This window comes from Hemicordylus capensis, chromosome 5 (genome assembly GCF_027244095.1).
Source record: "Hemicordylus capensis ecotype Gifberg chromosome 5, rHemCap1.1.pri, whole genome shotgun sequence".
In the NCBI taxonomy this organism is placed as follows: Eukaryota; Metazoa; Chordata; class Lepidosauria; order Squamata; family Cordylidae; genus Hemicordylus; species Hemicordylus capensis.
Window position 1 is genome coordinate 150,589,231 of NC_069661.1, and position 14,673 is coordinate 150,603,903.

A 14,673-nucleotide genomic window follows, 5' to 3' on the forward strand; every position below is an offset into this window, starting at 1 on the left:
CCTACACGCAGCGGAGACTGCTTAGCTGCCATTGACTTCAATGAGAGCGAAGCAGCCTAATTTCACCGCGCGCAGGACTGTCTGCAGCCCAAAGTGACCTGCTCGGTAAGGCTGCAGCCAACTCCTCACCATGTCACCAGCGTCCCCACACAAACTCTCTTCCCCGCAGAGCAGGTCGGGGAAACAGCCGCCACACCTCAAGGGGAAGGGGCACACACAGATGCTTTATGAATGAATAAATGGATTAGGGTGATTTTATTCCTTCCGGTCCTTACCATGATATTCTTGTCCCGGCACATAGAAGGTTGGGTTCCCAGCAATGTGGAGGGAAATGAGCACCTCTCCTTGCTCCCCATCCCCTTCCAACTCCCCGTGGTGGGTGCAGAGGAAAAAGAAAGGCGAGAAGCGGGGGTAATACCTCGCGGCCCCCTGGGCCACTTGGGACAGCGAGAGCAGCAGCCCCAGCAGCACAGGCAGCAGCAGCAGCGCCAGCGACGAGAAGCAAGTCCGTTCTCGAGGGAAACTCCGTGGTGGCCGCTTTAGCTCCATGCTTTGCCTGCTTCCGCCGCCGCCAACTCCACACGGTCATTCAGAGGGGAACAGGAGAAGGGGCAGGAAAGAAGCAGAGCGCCGCAGAAGACACAAGCTTAGTCAATGAGGAAAGTTTGAGAGGGATTCCGGCAGCCCGAGAAGTTTGGCAGCGCGAGCGGAGCTGGCCGCGGCACCCAAGTCACTCCCGCGCTTGGTTCACACAAGTGAATGGAGAGAGCCCTCCTCTCCTCCTCCTCAGCCTCCTCCCGTTCTCTCCACACCTTCTGAAAGCCGCGCGCTGGAGAGGAGCGGCAGCGGCCGGCTCTCCTTTCCCGCCCACTGCACCCCCCTGTCCTCTCGAGGGCAACTTGTGTGTGGAGCAGCGCAGGGCAAAGCCAGGAAGAGCGCCTGCCCGCCCGCCCGCCCTCCTGCCTTTTGCTCGGCGTCTGGCGCTCTCGTGAGGGGGTCCAACTGAGAAGCAGGCACAGAGGCGTTGGGGCGGGGGAGAGAGATGAGGTAGAAAAATGCTCTGGCTGGAAATAAAGTCTTCCCCTTGGTGACTGGGTGGGAAGGGAGGGGGCAGCCCTCCCCGCTTTTTTGTTGTTGTTGTTGCTGCTGCTGCTGCAAATGAAGAAGAGACGGACAGGGAGGGCTGGTAGGAGCTCTTAAGCAGAGCCCGTTGGCTGTGGCTTTGTCTGGATTGGCTGCACTCTCTGCCCCCCCCTTCGCTCTCTAGTCGTAGCTGCTCTAGTCAACTGTCCACGGACCAGGGGTCCAAAGTGGACATCAACACTCTTGGGGCGGCGGGCCCATGATATTATTTCAGTAAGTCCCCCAGCAACTTCTGATGCACCTGCTGCAGGCTCAGTCTCGCCATTATTAAGTATTATACATTAGTTCCAAAGAAGTAGAATCCAGGAATCTATCCACTTCAACTCTGATATTTTAAAAACGTAATGGTGATTTCCCCCCAAAGAAAGGTTGACATCTTGGTAATCTTACAGTGCATCAGCCCTGCTCTCATTTCTCAAATCTCCATGCTCACCACATGGAACCTACTGGAAGGTTTTGTGGGGGGCTTTTTTTAAAAAAGGTTAGAATGGGAAGTTGGCAATATTAATCCTGCAAAACAAGTGCCCATTAAAATTGGCAGCTTCTTGAGTTTCAGTGGTTGAGAGGTAACATACTGTGTGTGCCTGTGTGCTTTGTTTTTTATCACTTCAGCTCTGACCTCTGTAATTGGAAAGAAAGAGTGAAGCATATCCTTGGGAAAAGAGCAAATGCAACAGGGGACCCAAAGACGGGAAAATGAAAAGCTGAACACAGAGCTCAAGCTGGAGGAATCATTCATAACAAATGCAATTCTTTTTTTGAAGATTCAGGATATGCTGGCAGGAGAACCTTGGCATCAGGAGACAAGAGACAGCCTTCCTGGCTTTAATGTAGCTTTGTTGGTCCCCAATCAGCATCCAGGCATAACCAGCGTGAGCATTCAAAACGTGATGTAATTGGAAAGGATAGTATACCTGCCAGTAGTTTTTGAAGTGCAAAAATGGCACTGTCCAGGGAGGTCCCTCTTGGATTATTTTCTCTGCCAATGGGAAAGATTCTTTCCCCACCTATCTCCTCCCGCATGTCAAGAAAGAGCAAGTTGATCACTCAGAACACATCGTGTAGCGAGCCTACATCTTTCCCTCTCTTCACACAGCCTGCCGCTCTGGTCCATCTCCCTTGCATCTGATGTGCATTCTACACACCAGGCCCAAGGGAGGTCACTGCCATCTGTTTTACCTGGATGCACTGCCAAATCTGCACCAAACCAAAGCTCACCTACTGTACAAGCACAATTTTGCTGAGAATGTTTCTTAGTTTTTCCCAGCTGTGCTGATTGAGGGGGTATTTTTAAAAAATACAATTATTTTTGACAGGATTGGATGAGAACGTGAAAATCCACAATCCCAACATAGGCATTTCTCACACAGCGAAGATAAATGGGGCATCCTGTGGTGAAGTTACAGTCACAGGTCCACTCCAACAGGCTAATGCCTTGGAAACTGAACATTTTGAAAGCCACAGATGAGAATCAAGCTGGCTGTGTTTTTACCTGCCTTTAAAAAAAAAACTTTTAAAAATGGCCCATTCCATGAATATCAGTGCTTATAAACGTGACAGGCTAATAATACCACTCATTACTGCCAAACACAGTGCAGGCAAATGGCCTTTCACATAGCTTTGCCAGCATAACCCATTCTGAGTACGTTATCCAGCATGCTCACTGTTCTTTCCCTGGGCTGAGATTCCAAAGTGGATTAAATTATGCCAGGTGACAAAATCCTGTCCTCAACATGCTAACGCTAATATGCAGAACTAGTTATAAATTTTTGTGAAACCCTATGAGTGTGTGTCTAAATTATATCTAATAATTGGAATGTGTAAGTAAAAAGATAGGGAAGGAGTGTGTGTGTGTGTGTGTGTGTGTGTGTGTGTGTGTGTGTGTGTGTAATAATACTTTGTACATATTGAACAGAGCTGGGGAAGGAGTGAGTGAGTGTGTGTGATATCTAATACTTTGTACACATTAAATGAACATTGCTGGGGAAGGAGAGAATTTCTGTGGTCACCTGCTAATATTGCAGTGGGATAAAAGGATCCCAGCTGCTTTTGCTAGGACTTGTCCTTACTAGCTTCTGTTATCTGTTTTAACAGACAACCCTACAAATAAGCCAGGGGGCAGGGAAAGACACAAAGTTTGCTGATCTATCAGGAGGATTCTAATTTCTGCTGATGTCAATGAGTGTATTTCCAACAATTTCTCTGGGGCTGTTCACTTTTACCTTAATTTTTCTTTCCTGCTCCAGTTGATCAAAATCTATCTGCAGCATTTCCACCACCACCCCCAACTTGTCAACTCTTCATCTTTTATCTTGTATCTTCCTTTTCATCTTATCTACTTTGTTTGTAAAGCAGAATCTCCTCCTAGAGCTGCACATAGGTTTGAATTTGCAAGGTCTGCCAGCTTAAGCCTGGATGGGAAAAAAACCCCAATCTAGTCCAATCTGGAATATATATTTCAGAGATGATGCCAAGCCTAATACATTTGGGAAAGTATTTGTAGTTTGCACAGCAGCCCAGGCAAAACCATCAACATGTATTTTTACTATATAGATTTTGAAAGAATAAATTGCATCCCAATAACATTTAGTGGATAAAATTTAGGAATTAACACTACTGACATTAGATATGACTTTTTATGAAAAATAGCTCTCTCATTCACAATGGTCATTGATAATGGCTCATTGAATTGACCATGACTATTCCATTTATTGATCCTAGAATGATGCCACATACCTACCCACTGTTGTGCTTTAAGGAAGTACACATATGATTTGCTTTTTTCTTGATATTTCATCCTTTCACTTTCCTGCCTACCATCATCTGATTACACATTGCCACAACTCTTTTCCTTATTAATAACATCAGTACCTTTTGCTTTGGTCTTATTTCTAAAATGACAGTAAAAATAAGTTCTCTGTTAAGCAACTATGCTTTATTACAGGCCTTCAAAATGAAGGCCTTTGGAAATCTGTTTGAGTTTGCAAGCTCTAATAGCTTTTAAATAGAGGCCACAGGGCAACACTGATTTTCTCTTTACCTTAAAATACGGTATGTATTAACAACATTCATTGCATGATACCAGGTATGCTGCACCTTTTTGAAAAGTAATCCATCAGCTAATGTGTTAACATTATATAATGGAGTAAACGTCAAACGTATAAATGTATAGAATCTCTATGGTCCTAGCTTAAAATCTTAATCTTTCAAATTTAGGTACATGGGTCACAATTTAATATAGGGTTTGGCATGTGAAGTCTTCATGATTTCATTTATATTTAAGCTCTACATGATGGCCGTGTTGTGTGCCACCCCAATCCACAGTTTGATTGCTCACAGTAGACTTTTATGAGCAAACACTGTCATGACAATGTAAACCAGGGCTGCTCAACTTCAGCCTTCCTACAGAAGTTGGCCTACGATTTCCATAATCCCTGGCGATTGGCCACTGTGGCAGGGGATTATGGGAGTTGTAGTTCAAAAATAGCTGGGGGGGGGCTGAGTTAAGCAGGCCTGATGTAGACAGTGTCATATACAGATAGCCCCCCTGCCCCCTGCCATCAGACACATCTGCTGCAGTGTGGAAACTCAATCTCCTGGTACAATACTAAATGGTTGTAGTATGTGTGTAGATAATTCAAACATGTAGGCTATCTTTCTCACCTGATTGTGCCCTTTCTTAAGATCCAACTGTTTTGCCAGGCATTTGCCCTTTAATAATAATAATAATAATAATAATAATAATAATAATAATAATACCATTACTATTCCTAGTTTTAAAATTAATTGTTATTGGTATTGCTGTTGTTCACTACCTAGAGTCTTTGGAGGAAGCAGTATATAAGAAAATTTTAATAAATAAATAGAATATGATACTAAACAATAGAAAGAATTTAGACAGAAAATATGAAAGTAGCAAGAGAGATCACATTGATTATCTACCTTAGAATTATACATATATTTTATTTGGAGTTGTTATGACATGTCATTGCTCAAAAGACACATGTTAGGATCTTTCCGATGTTGGAAAATGCATGCCAAACTGAAGAGGCAGGCTGTGAGATTTGGTGCAAATAAACATTTATTTGGTGATTTATATAAAGAAGTAGGGTCAAGAGAGGAAATAGTACAGAGCAATGAGGTATTTTAATCAACTTAGTGACAGAACACAATAAGTGGGAAAGCATTCAATTGAGAGAGAGAGAACGAACTTGTCATTTGTGCAGTGAAAGAGAGAGAGCAGTGGCGAAAGGAGAGAGAGCAGTGGAGAAAGACAGAGAAGGAGAGAGACAGAGAATTAATCGGGAAATATATATTACCTCTCTCACTGATCATTGGGTCTGAAGGCAGCTTGTGGAATTCCTGGCAACTCAGTTCCTCTGTATCTGACCTGATTCAGAGATCCTCCAGTTGTACCTGAGATAGCTTTTATTTCTCAGTGGAATTACAAAGGACTGAATTAGACTACTGAGATGGAAGCTATTCATGGTGTCTTTTTGACTTGACTGAGACAAAAGATTTTCTACCTGTGAGTAGAGTGAGTACAGCTTAGCCACTTTAGGACTTCTACTTTACCGTAGAGCAGGGGTGAGGAACTTTGGCCCTCCAGCTGTTTTTGAACTACAACTCCCACCATCCCCATCCACAGTTGGTGGGAGCTGTAGTTCAAAAACAGCTAGAGGGCCAAGGTTCCCACCCCCCACCATAGAGGAACAGGTCTGCTTTGATTTGAGTTGTGGGGTACAGTTAGTGGGAACCTTCCCTGACAAGAGTCTGTCCTTTGTCGGTGGGGGGTGGGGATTCAATTATGCTAACTTGTCACTCAGGTCAGACTTCTTTTAATAAAACATCCCCCAAAGTGTTATTCTGGTACCCAGAGGTTAGGCTATTGTTCTTATGACTCATCAGGATGCCTTCTACAAGGAAATCCCAGGAACAGTTCCGGGGGGGGGGTGGCGGCTTGCAATCAAATTCTGATTATCCAGGCTTTTGCCTCATATACACAGCCCAAGGCTGAGAACTTGCATCTTATCCATGGTCTGCCACTGGACCACCATAGCGTGTACACGCTATTATGGTGAACCCACTTGCCCCTCCCATTGTTAGTGAGATCATCAACTTTCATATATCCTGGCTCAGACATGCAAACCTTTGCAACTCAAAATGCTAGCTTCAAATACTAGGCAAACATTATGGCCTGGAAAGTTCTTCTCTAGCTCAGATTTTAGTCTGCAGACAGAGCTACTTAAAGTAATGTCTACTTTAACCCTGAGGGTCAGAATCATATTCTCCAATGTGATGGGGGGGCAGACAGCTCCCCATTTACACTGGGACTGAGGGTGCTTTGCTTTGTACAAGCAAATAATTCCAACTAAATTCCATTTATCTATTGACATAGTTCCCATCCTACCCCCATGTTGGTGGTGTGCTAATGCCTTTTTTTTTTTTTTTTTTGCCAGTAGTACCTATTGCTCTGTCAGCATAGCTTTTTCTGCCAGTGCAACAAGATTTGGTAGCAACAATATCACACCTCATGAGCCAAACTGATCAGTCCAGTCAAATTCTTTTTTGTTTAAAAAACAATATTTTGCTCATGAGTTCTGCATTTCCATTTATTCTGTTTAAACAAAAAGCATAATGGATCTATATATCAGCAGCAAGACAAGGAGATCCTTTGCCATACCTAATAAACCTAAATTAATTGAACTGAATTGCACATTACATGTCGGAACCATAGAATAATGAAAGTTTTCTTTGCCAGTTCACTGAACCCTACACAGGATAGAGATCATATGGACCTGAATATGAATTTTCAGTGACTTTCTTGTTATTACAAGCCAGTAATATTATGGGAGACTGGAGGAATGAGTATTGTTTCATTTTGCATTAGTTATAATATACAGTGCTTTGTGGGAAGGCAAATTCTTACCATTTCATCAGTAGGTATCAATTGCTACTTTCCCCCCCTTTCCTTTCTCATTTCATTATATAATGCATTTCCTTGAAATTCTTAACATTTTGTTGTTGCTCATTAACTTTAATGAATGATGAATATAAAAGAGAATATTCACCAAGTTTCCCCCTTTGACAACAAGCTTAAATCTGGCACATTTTCCTAATGTGACAAACATTGTTAACATTACAAAACCTACCACCACAGGACCCATTTTTGTTAATACATTATTGATCATTTAGCCATTAAAAACAAAACCAAACCAAAAACTGATTATATTTAAAGTGCATTCAAATTAAATTAACAAAACCATACTGGCAATGATCTGTTGCAGTTTTATAGCTAGGCCATATAGTAAAAACGTTAGGCATACAAAACAGGAATACAACTACAGTCCAAAATCAAGGGCTTCCTCACACTTTTTTGTTTTTAGGTGGTGCATGCTACACCTAAAAATGTAACGTGTGAATGTGACTAGCATATTTTGAAAATCACATGTTTCATACAGGAGTACTAATTGGATCCAAGACTGCAGCTGTGGCTCCTGTTGCGTATGCTCAGGTAGTTTGCTGTTCCATACTGAGTAGGGGTGTGATGGAACAGCCAGCAGCAGTTCAGTTCGAATTTGAACCGAACTGCCAGTCCTCAAACTGGTTTATTAGAACCTGCTAGTGGTTCGGTTTATGCTATCAAACCGGGTCGATCCAGTGCATTGCTTGCAAAGGGCAATCCGGTAAGGAGTCCCCTTTACAAACAACGGAGGATTCCCTACCTAAAATGGTGTTCGAGGGATGGGCAGGGGGGCAGGTGAGAGGGCACTTTACTGGCTGTGGTGGCAGTGGTTCCTGTGGCAGAGGCTGAAAGCGTGAAGGCCAGAACCAGACCACCCTCCAGCCCACAGTGTGAGGCGGAGCGCCAGCGGAGCCACCGCCGCCACAGCCGGTAAGGTGCCCTCTCGCTCAGCCACACTGCCTGTCCCTCGAACATCATTTTAGGTAGGGAATTCTCTTTTACAAGCAAAGCCGAACAAGGCTGAGCTGGTTCGATATGGCTCAAATCGAACTGGTTCTGCACACCCCTAATACTGAGTATGTTCAAATTTGCTCTTAGGCATAACATCCCTAAGGGAAGATAAAAATGCCCTGCGTTAGCAAAGTCCCACAGATGCACCAGATTGATGCAACCAACTCACTGAAAGTTAGTGGGGAAATACAAGTGGTGCAAAACATTCCCATGAGTATGGCATTCCTGTTATTTTGAGCTAGGCTAGAGAGCGGGGCTGTCTTCAAATTCAGGTTTATTTCTTTAATAAACGATAACACGTGAAGAGCTCTCTCTCCCTCCCTCCCCCTCTCCCCCTGTATTCAAAGCAAAAATTGTGATCCTACATCCCAGACATTTCTCGGATTTCTATAGATATCCCACTGATAGCACTTTGCTTGGACCACCATTCAAAGATGGATTTTAAGGTCTCTGGTGCAAAGAATACAGAGAGCCTTGGTACAAATGTCCACAATGCCCCTTGCTTGCATTTTAACATCAGGAGTACCATTTAGGGAGTTAGACCAGAGATCTAGATCCAGAGATATAGGTGCTCTTGAACAATAATAGTGTGTGGGAGGCAGATGAGTGGCTTCCTTCTTCCTCCTTAACTGACACATCCAGTTAATCAGTTAATTTATCTCTCTACTTTTCTTATGCTTATGATGATATCCTCAAGGGGCTTTAATTTGAAGTGCACATGCAAACAGCCTATAACAACTTCTATTGTTTACCTGTAAAGAAAGCAAAAGTTCAACATTTCTAGCAACATCTGTTAGATGCCTGTTAATTTCCACATAATGTTTTTTAGCATAGAGAATACCAAATACCATATAATGTACTCTTTATAAATTGTCAACATACGTTTTCACATAATGTAAATCAGATATCAGGAGCTAAGCTCACACTAAAGCATGTGACAGTGCTCCAGTGCAAGCAAAGTTGCAGCAGGAGGAAGAAATCTAGAGCAAAGGGGAGTTTAACCCTTTTCCTGCCTGCCATTTTTCTAATCCACATCAGTCCTACCCCCTCTACCATAGGGATTTAAATGCATATATCTGTGTAGTCTATCCCTCACTGAGGGACACATGATTAAGTCTTAATGCTTATCGCCTGCATCCTAGCAGTGTTGATTTATGCACAGAACCATTATGTCCAGTAGTTAATTTAATTTATATTATTAGAAAATATGTTGCAGTCAGCTCACACAGACTGCAGTGGATGTAATATATAAACATACATTTACACCACCTTCTACATTTCTTTTTTTTCAACAGAACAGCTATAGATCAAGAGCCAGTATGGATGTATTAAATATTTAAGACTACAATCCTGCACACAGTCAGGCTGCTTAAATCTTGTAGAATTAAATAGGATTTCAGCAGCCTAAGATCCAAACTAAACATGAACGGAAAGCCATACACATGCCCTGTTCACATATAAAGTGGTGGTGGTGGTGGGTGTTTTCTATTGTTTACACAAAAAGGAGTGGTTGGGGGAAGGGAAGCAAAAACAATTTTCATCACCTTACTGCGCTGATATTTGCTGCTTTAATTGGTCTTCCCTTAACCTGGCACTGATTTTGGAAGTGAGTGAGGCAGGCAGAAATATATTTTCAAACAATAGAGTGCAGAGTGGTGATAGAGGGAAAGAAGTAAGCTTTATTTCTTTCCCACATGTATTCATTTTCATGTAAAGTGTTGACCTCCAACCCCTACTTAATATGTGAATGGGGCAGACATATTAATAAAATACATGTGGCTTCCTCATGACATCTAGTTTGGTCCTAAGTGTGCACAGGGTTGTAGTCTAAGAGGAGAAAGAATAAATCTCGATGTGTATTTTGATCAAGATAAGTTAGACTGTTATATAACATCCATAAAGAACCAGGGTTGTGGGAACTATTCAGCAGATTGCACAGTCTCACATGCCGGACTATCTGCCTGTGAGGCAGAAGTTGTGGGTATGTGATTGGTGCTATTGGCTCCTAGTTCTCATGAAACAAGTTCAGTCCCTTGAGACTGATGGGATATTTGGATAACTGACCTGGAGATGCTGAGCAATGCAGAAAAATATGTTGGGCTCTCATCTGATACATGTAATCCACTCCTAGGCTGACAGTTCTTTGAGTGTTGTGATGAAGGTCTCAAGCAAAGAGGGCATCATTCTGAAGCAGAGAAAAACAATCAATTAGAAGGGACCCATTCCTTCTGACATCGACTTACACCAAAGATATGCCTCTGGGAAAGTGAGCACCTATTAATGAAGAGCATGTCAACCACGTGGTGACTTGGCAGCTGAGAGTGAACATTACTTGCCTCAATAGTTTGCTGCAGAATTTAGAGAGGAGATAGTTCAGTGGTCATCGTGCAAGTCAATATCAGTATATGGGAAATGCAGTTACAGTATACCGTCTTGAACGCAAAATTTAGGTAGAGGCCGCATTCACATGTAGCATGAAACTGCTGAACTTGCAGTTACTTTTTCAAACTGTGAATCACATTGCAGACATTAATCGAATTGCAGTCCGGCAACCTCCCCCCCCCCTTTTTTAAGGACAGGGGAGCCCTTCCCTCTTCCTGGTCCGCCGAGGCAACATCCCAGCAAGCTCTGTTGTGCTCACATTGCCATATTGTGGGCAAGGCCTCAGGATGTCTCCAGGGCGGCAGCCATTGACCACAATCTTCAAGGGGGCATGCGGAGCGTGATAGTGCCTTTTTGGAATGGTCTGCCTGCCCTCAGCAGGGAAGGGCATTTAAATCCCTTTAAATGCCATGCCATGCAAGCCCTCCTTCTAAAAGTGATTGCAACTTCACCCTCGTAAGAGCCCCCAAACAAAACATTCTCACAGAAGCACGAATTCTGGTGGGAGGGACATTATTTTTAAATATTATTTTAAATTTTGTACATCACCTAGAATTGTACATATCAGACAGTATTAAAATATGATAAATAAATATTTTTTCTGTTACTCAGGAAAGGGATGGGAACATTATGACAGGGGATATGTATATGAGGGCAAAGGATCCTGGGGTCTGGCCCTAAGTGACCAAGGATGCTCTTGTGATATCTCACCCCAGCAAAGCAGTCCATGGAGACCAGACCACAGTCCTGCCCCCATGGCAGCTTGCCGCCAGGGGACTAGCACTCTCATGAGAAAGCCAGTCTACTGGGGAGGACCTTAGGCTCACCAACCTTCTGTCTTCCATCAGACAGCACGCTCATGAATTGAGTCAACAAAAAAGGGCCCCCACTTGTGTGGGGCCCCCATTCTCTCTGGTTGATGATAGCACTTTTGCACAGCAACTCCCTGCTCTCTAGGGAAGCCTTTCACACACCCAAAGGAGATTTTGACAGTCCATGTGTCTAGGCATACAGGTGGACAGACTGAGGAAACACTTGGACCAGGGACAGATCTTTACTCTCATTTAAATTTCCAAGGTCAGACCAGTGTTGTGCCATATGCAGATCTTCTGCCATGGAAAATCACAGGAGAGGGGAGCCCCAATTTCCAGTTACCCCAGGAGAGCGGGATTACTGTTCTGGGCAAAAATAAAGATGGATATGTTCAAATGGGTGGATGGGCTGGCAGAGGGAACACTTTGACAGCTTCTTCCTGGCAGTTGCCAAGACAGGGAGAGCTGTTGTTAGGGTACCCCGCGGCTTGCTTGTATAGACCAACCTGGCAGGGTGGCATCTGCCTTCCAGCCCTCATGTGTGTCTCCATGGCCTGACACTCATGAAAGAGCGGTCCGTGGGAGAAGGGATGTCATTACATATTATTAGCAATTCAGCTTGACATCCCTGTCCCTACAGACTGTTCTACCCATGAGTTGTGAAGGGGTAGCCCCATGGTCTTATACTCTCATGAGTGAGCACTGCAGTCTGCTCAGGAACAGCATCCATCACCATCACAGATGAGGAATCGCTCCTTTCATTGGGGGCAATGCCAATCCTGCTGCCCAGCCCTTCTCATGAGTAAGCCTAGGAGTGTGCACTCTCCTCCAAGGGGAAAGGGCTGGGCTCACCTTACCCACCATCACTGTGCAAAAAAACAGAGCAGAACCATTCAAGAATTCCTGGTTGTGGCTGCCCTTTAAACCCGACCCTGGGTATCACTTCCCTGCCATATGTTGCCATACCAGCTCTCTAATGGGGTGTCCTGCTTCTGTTGCTACCTCGAGTGCATGAGCTTGTGAACATACAGCTTTGTCTCTTCATTTTTGGAGAGACAGTCCTGCCATCCCATCCCCTTTCTCTCCTGATTTCCAGGATGGGGGAGCAAGGGGCAGAGTGGGAAGAAGGCATGCCCCTGTGTGACTTTCCCGTTTGAAAAGCTGACAAGCTTGGGATGGAATGTGGTGGCATACCTGTTGCCAGGCAACTGCTTTGTTGGATCGGAGACGGGGTGTGCAAGTGCTCGGAGAGGTGGCCAGTGAGAAGCACTGCAGGCATGGAGCAGGCGCAATCCTGGGCGGGTCTGCACCTCTCTCTCTATTATTACATTTCAGAAACTGCATGAAACTGTGGTTATGGTGGCATCGCATTCGGACATAATGCTGCCACTGAAAAACCTCAGGTTATGGCATCAAAACTTACTACAAACTGAAGGTTCAAATTCAAGTTTGGCGAGGCAAACCTCAGGTCGCTTTTGCTGCGAAACTGGGGTGGTATGCATTCAGCTGTTCATTCATTCACACCTCTGCCCTGTTTAACTGTGATTTCACATTATGTGCAAATATGGCTAGAATCTTGAAGTCAAGAGACAGGGCCTCACTGCTGCTGCTCAATTTCTGAAAACTATAGGCTTGCACCCACAAAGATATCACCTGCCCTCCCCCTCATGCTCATCAACCCATTGTATCTAACACCAGCTACTGAGCAGTAGTAGCTGGTCCCTGACTAAAGAATAGTCAGGGACAGCACTGATGTAATTGCCATCAGTCCCAAATAGTAAATGGGTGGTGGTTATGAGGCAGGAGGAGTGCTAAGAAATCAGAGAGCTGCAAGAAAAGCCTCTGTGGGCTCCATGTGACCTTCCAGCTGTTCAGGCTATTACAATCCATTTAAGTTCTTTTAAAGGGATTAAAGTTGTGCCAATCTTTTTAGGCTACAAGAGCTTTGGAAGGCTTTAATAAACAAGAGCCAAGTCCGGAGCAATTCTCCACACAGAGAACAGGGGTCTGCAAAGGTCAGAAGCCATCACAGACAGCAGCCATTCCCTCCAGTCACCTTCCTGCCAACAACTGAGACCTCCATGCTCTGTGACCTAAGGTGGGGGGGGAATTAAACGAGCACCACAGGGTCACTCAGAAACTCTATCACTAATGTGCTATATAGGTCTTTTACAGCCATCAGCTAGAATTTTAGGTTTTTAATTTTGTTCTAATTCTAAAAGACATTGAATACGTCCTTTATATCAGAAACTAAAAACTGAGCTATACTAACTGCATAATTTCAGCACATTTCTGAGGCTGCTCCTATGCTACTCATACGACCCAAATGGATCGCTAATGCAGTTAAATTGCCTTTCACTCTGTGAGAAAGCCATCTCTCAGTGGTGTTAGTTTATTTGAGGGCTGTACTGAAAGTTCTCAAAATAGAACTTTGACTTGAATAGGAGACAGGAAAAGTTTGGGGCTGGCAAAATGATTACATTATAGTTGCAGGGGGCTTCCTGGGAAAATAGCAGCAGGCCTTTGGGTCTCTCTCTCTCTTTTGTCACTAAAAAGGTTCTCATTCATGGCAGGCTGCAAGTAGTGGCCATTTTCCTCTACCAAAATGCCTGTGGAGTACCACTACATGGTGACATAGCATCTTTCCCAAGGGACCTCTTGGAGAAAAATGTGGCCCCCATTGTTGGTTTTCATTTCTGTCCTTTAGGAGGCCCCTTGGGACAATATTATGTCATGACACCGCACTGCTCTAGGGGAATTTTGAAGAAGGAAACTGGCAGCTATTGCCTGCCACCCATTGGACGAATAACCTCTGCTGCGACCTCTTTTATGGCAAAAACATGCCACACCAGTAACACCCACCCACCCACACATTCTGCCAGCCAACCTGAGAATAATAACCAAATCAGGGAATGGAGAGCAGGCTATTCTGGATTCATAAGCTGCTGAATTGACCGCTTGCAGATGAATGAGGCAGTCAGTTGGGGAAGTGGGTGGGGAAAGACTAGTAATCACAGCTGGCTGCCCAGGTGATCGAGAAAATGAGCATGGGGTGTGTGCCTGCTAAAGGAAATGACTGAAGCAAAAGGCAACCCATGTGATGTGAGTCAGCTGACTGGCTGGCAGTCTGTTGGGTGGGTTTTAGTGGGGATTCCTCCTAGACCTTTCCAGTGAGGATCACAGCCAGGTTTTGGATCTGTGATGTCTTGTTAATGTGTTTCCGAAGACTAGGGCTCTGTTTGAAGCCTCTATGTTCTTGATGTATATGGTTAGGTCACAGATGGGGGCAGGGGCGCATGATGGCTGTGGAATGGTAAATGCTTGCTGCAGTGAACAACACTGCTGCTGTGGCTGAGTTGT

General features: G+C 44.3%; 1 protein-coding gene across 6 annotated transcripts in view; it reads right to left on the minus strand.

Moving 5' to 3' along the window:
• RELN (reelin) overlaps window positions 1-664 on the minus strand; it is a 554,313-nt gene extending 553,649 nt beyond the window's left edge. For all 6 annotated transcript variants that reach the window (XM_053252916.1, XM_053252914.1, XM_053252913.1 and 3 more), the window contains exon 1: window positions 276-664. In XM_053252916.1, the coding sequence (XP_053108891.1) occupies window positions 276-549 (274 nt within the window). In that variant the 5' untranslated portion in view covers window positions 550-664. The remainder of the gene's footprint in view (window positions 1-275) is intronic.
• Between the last annotated feature and the right edge of the window lie 14,009 nt (window positions 665-14,673).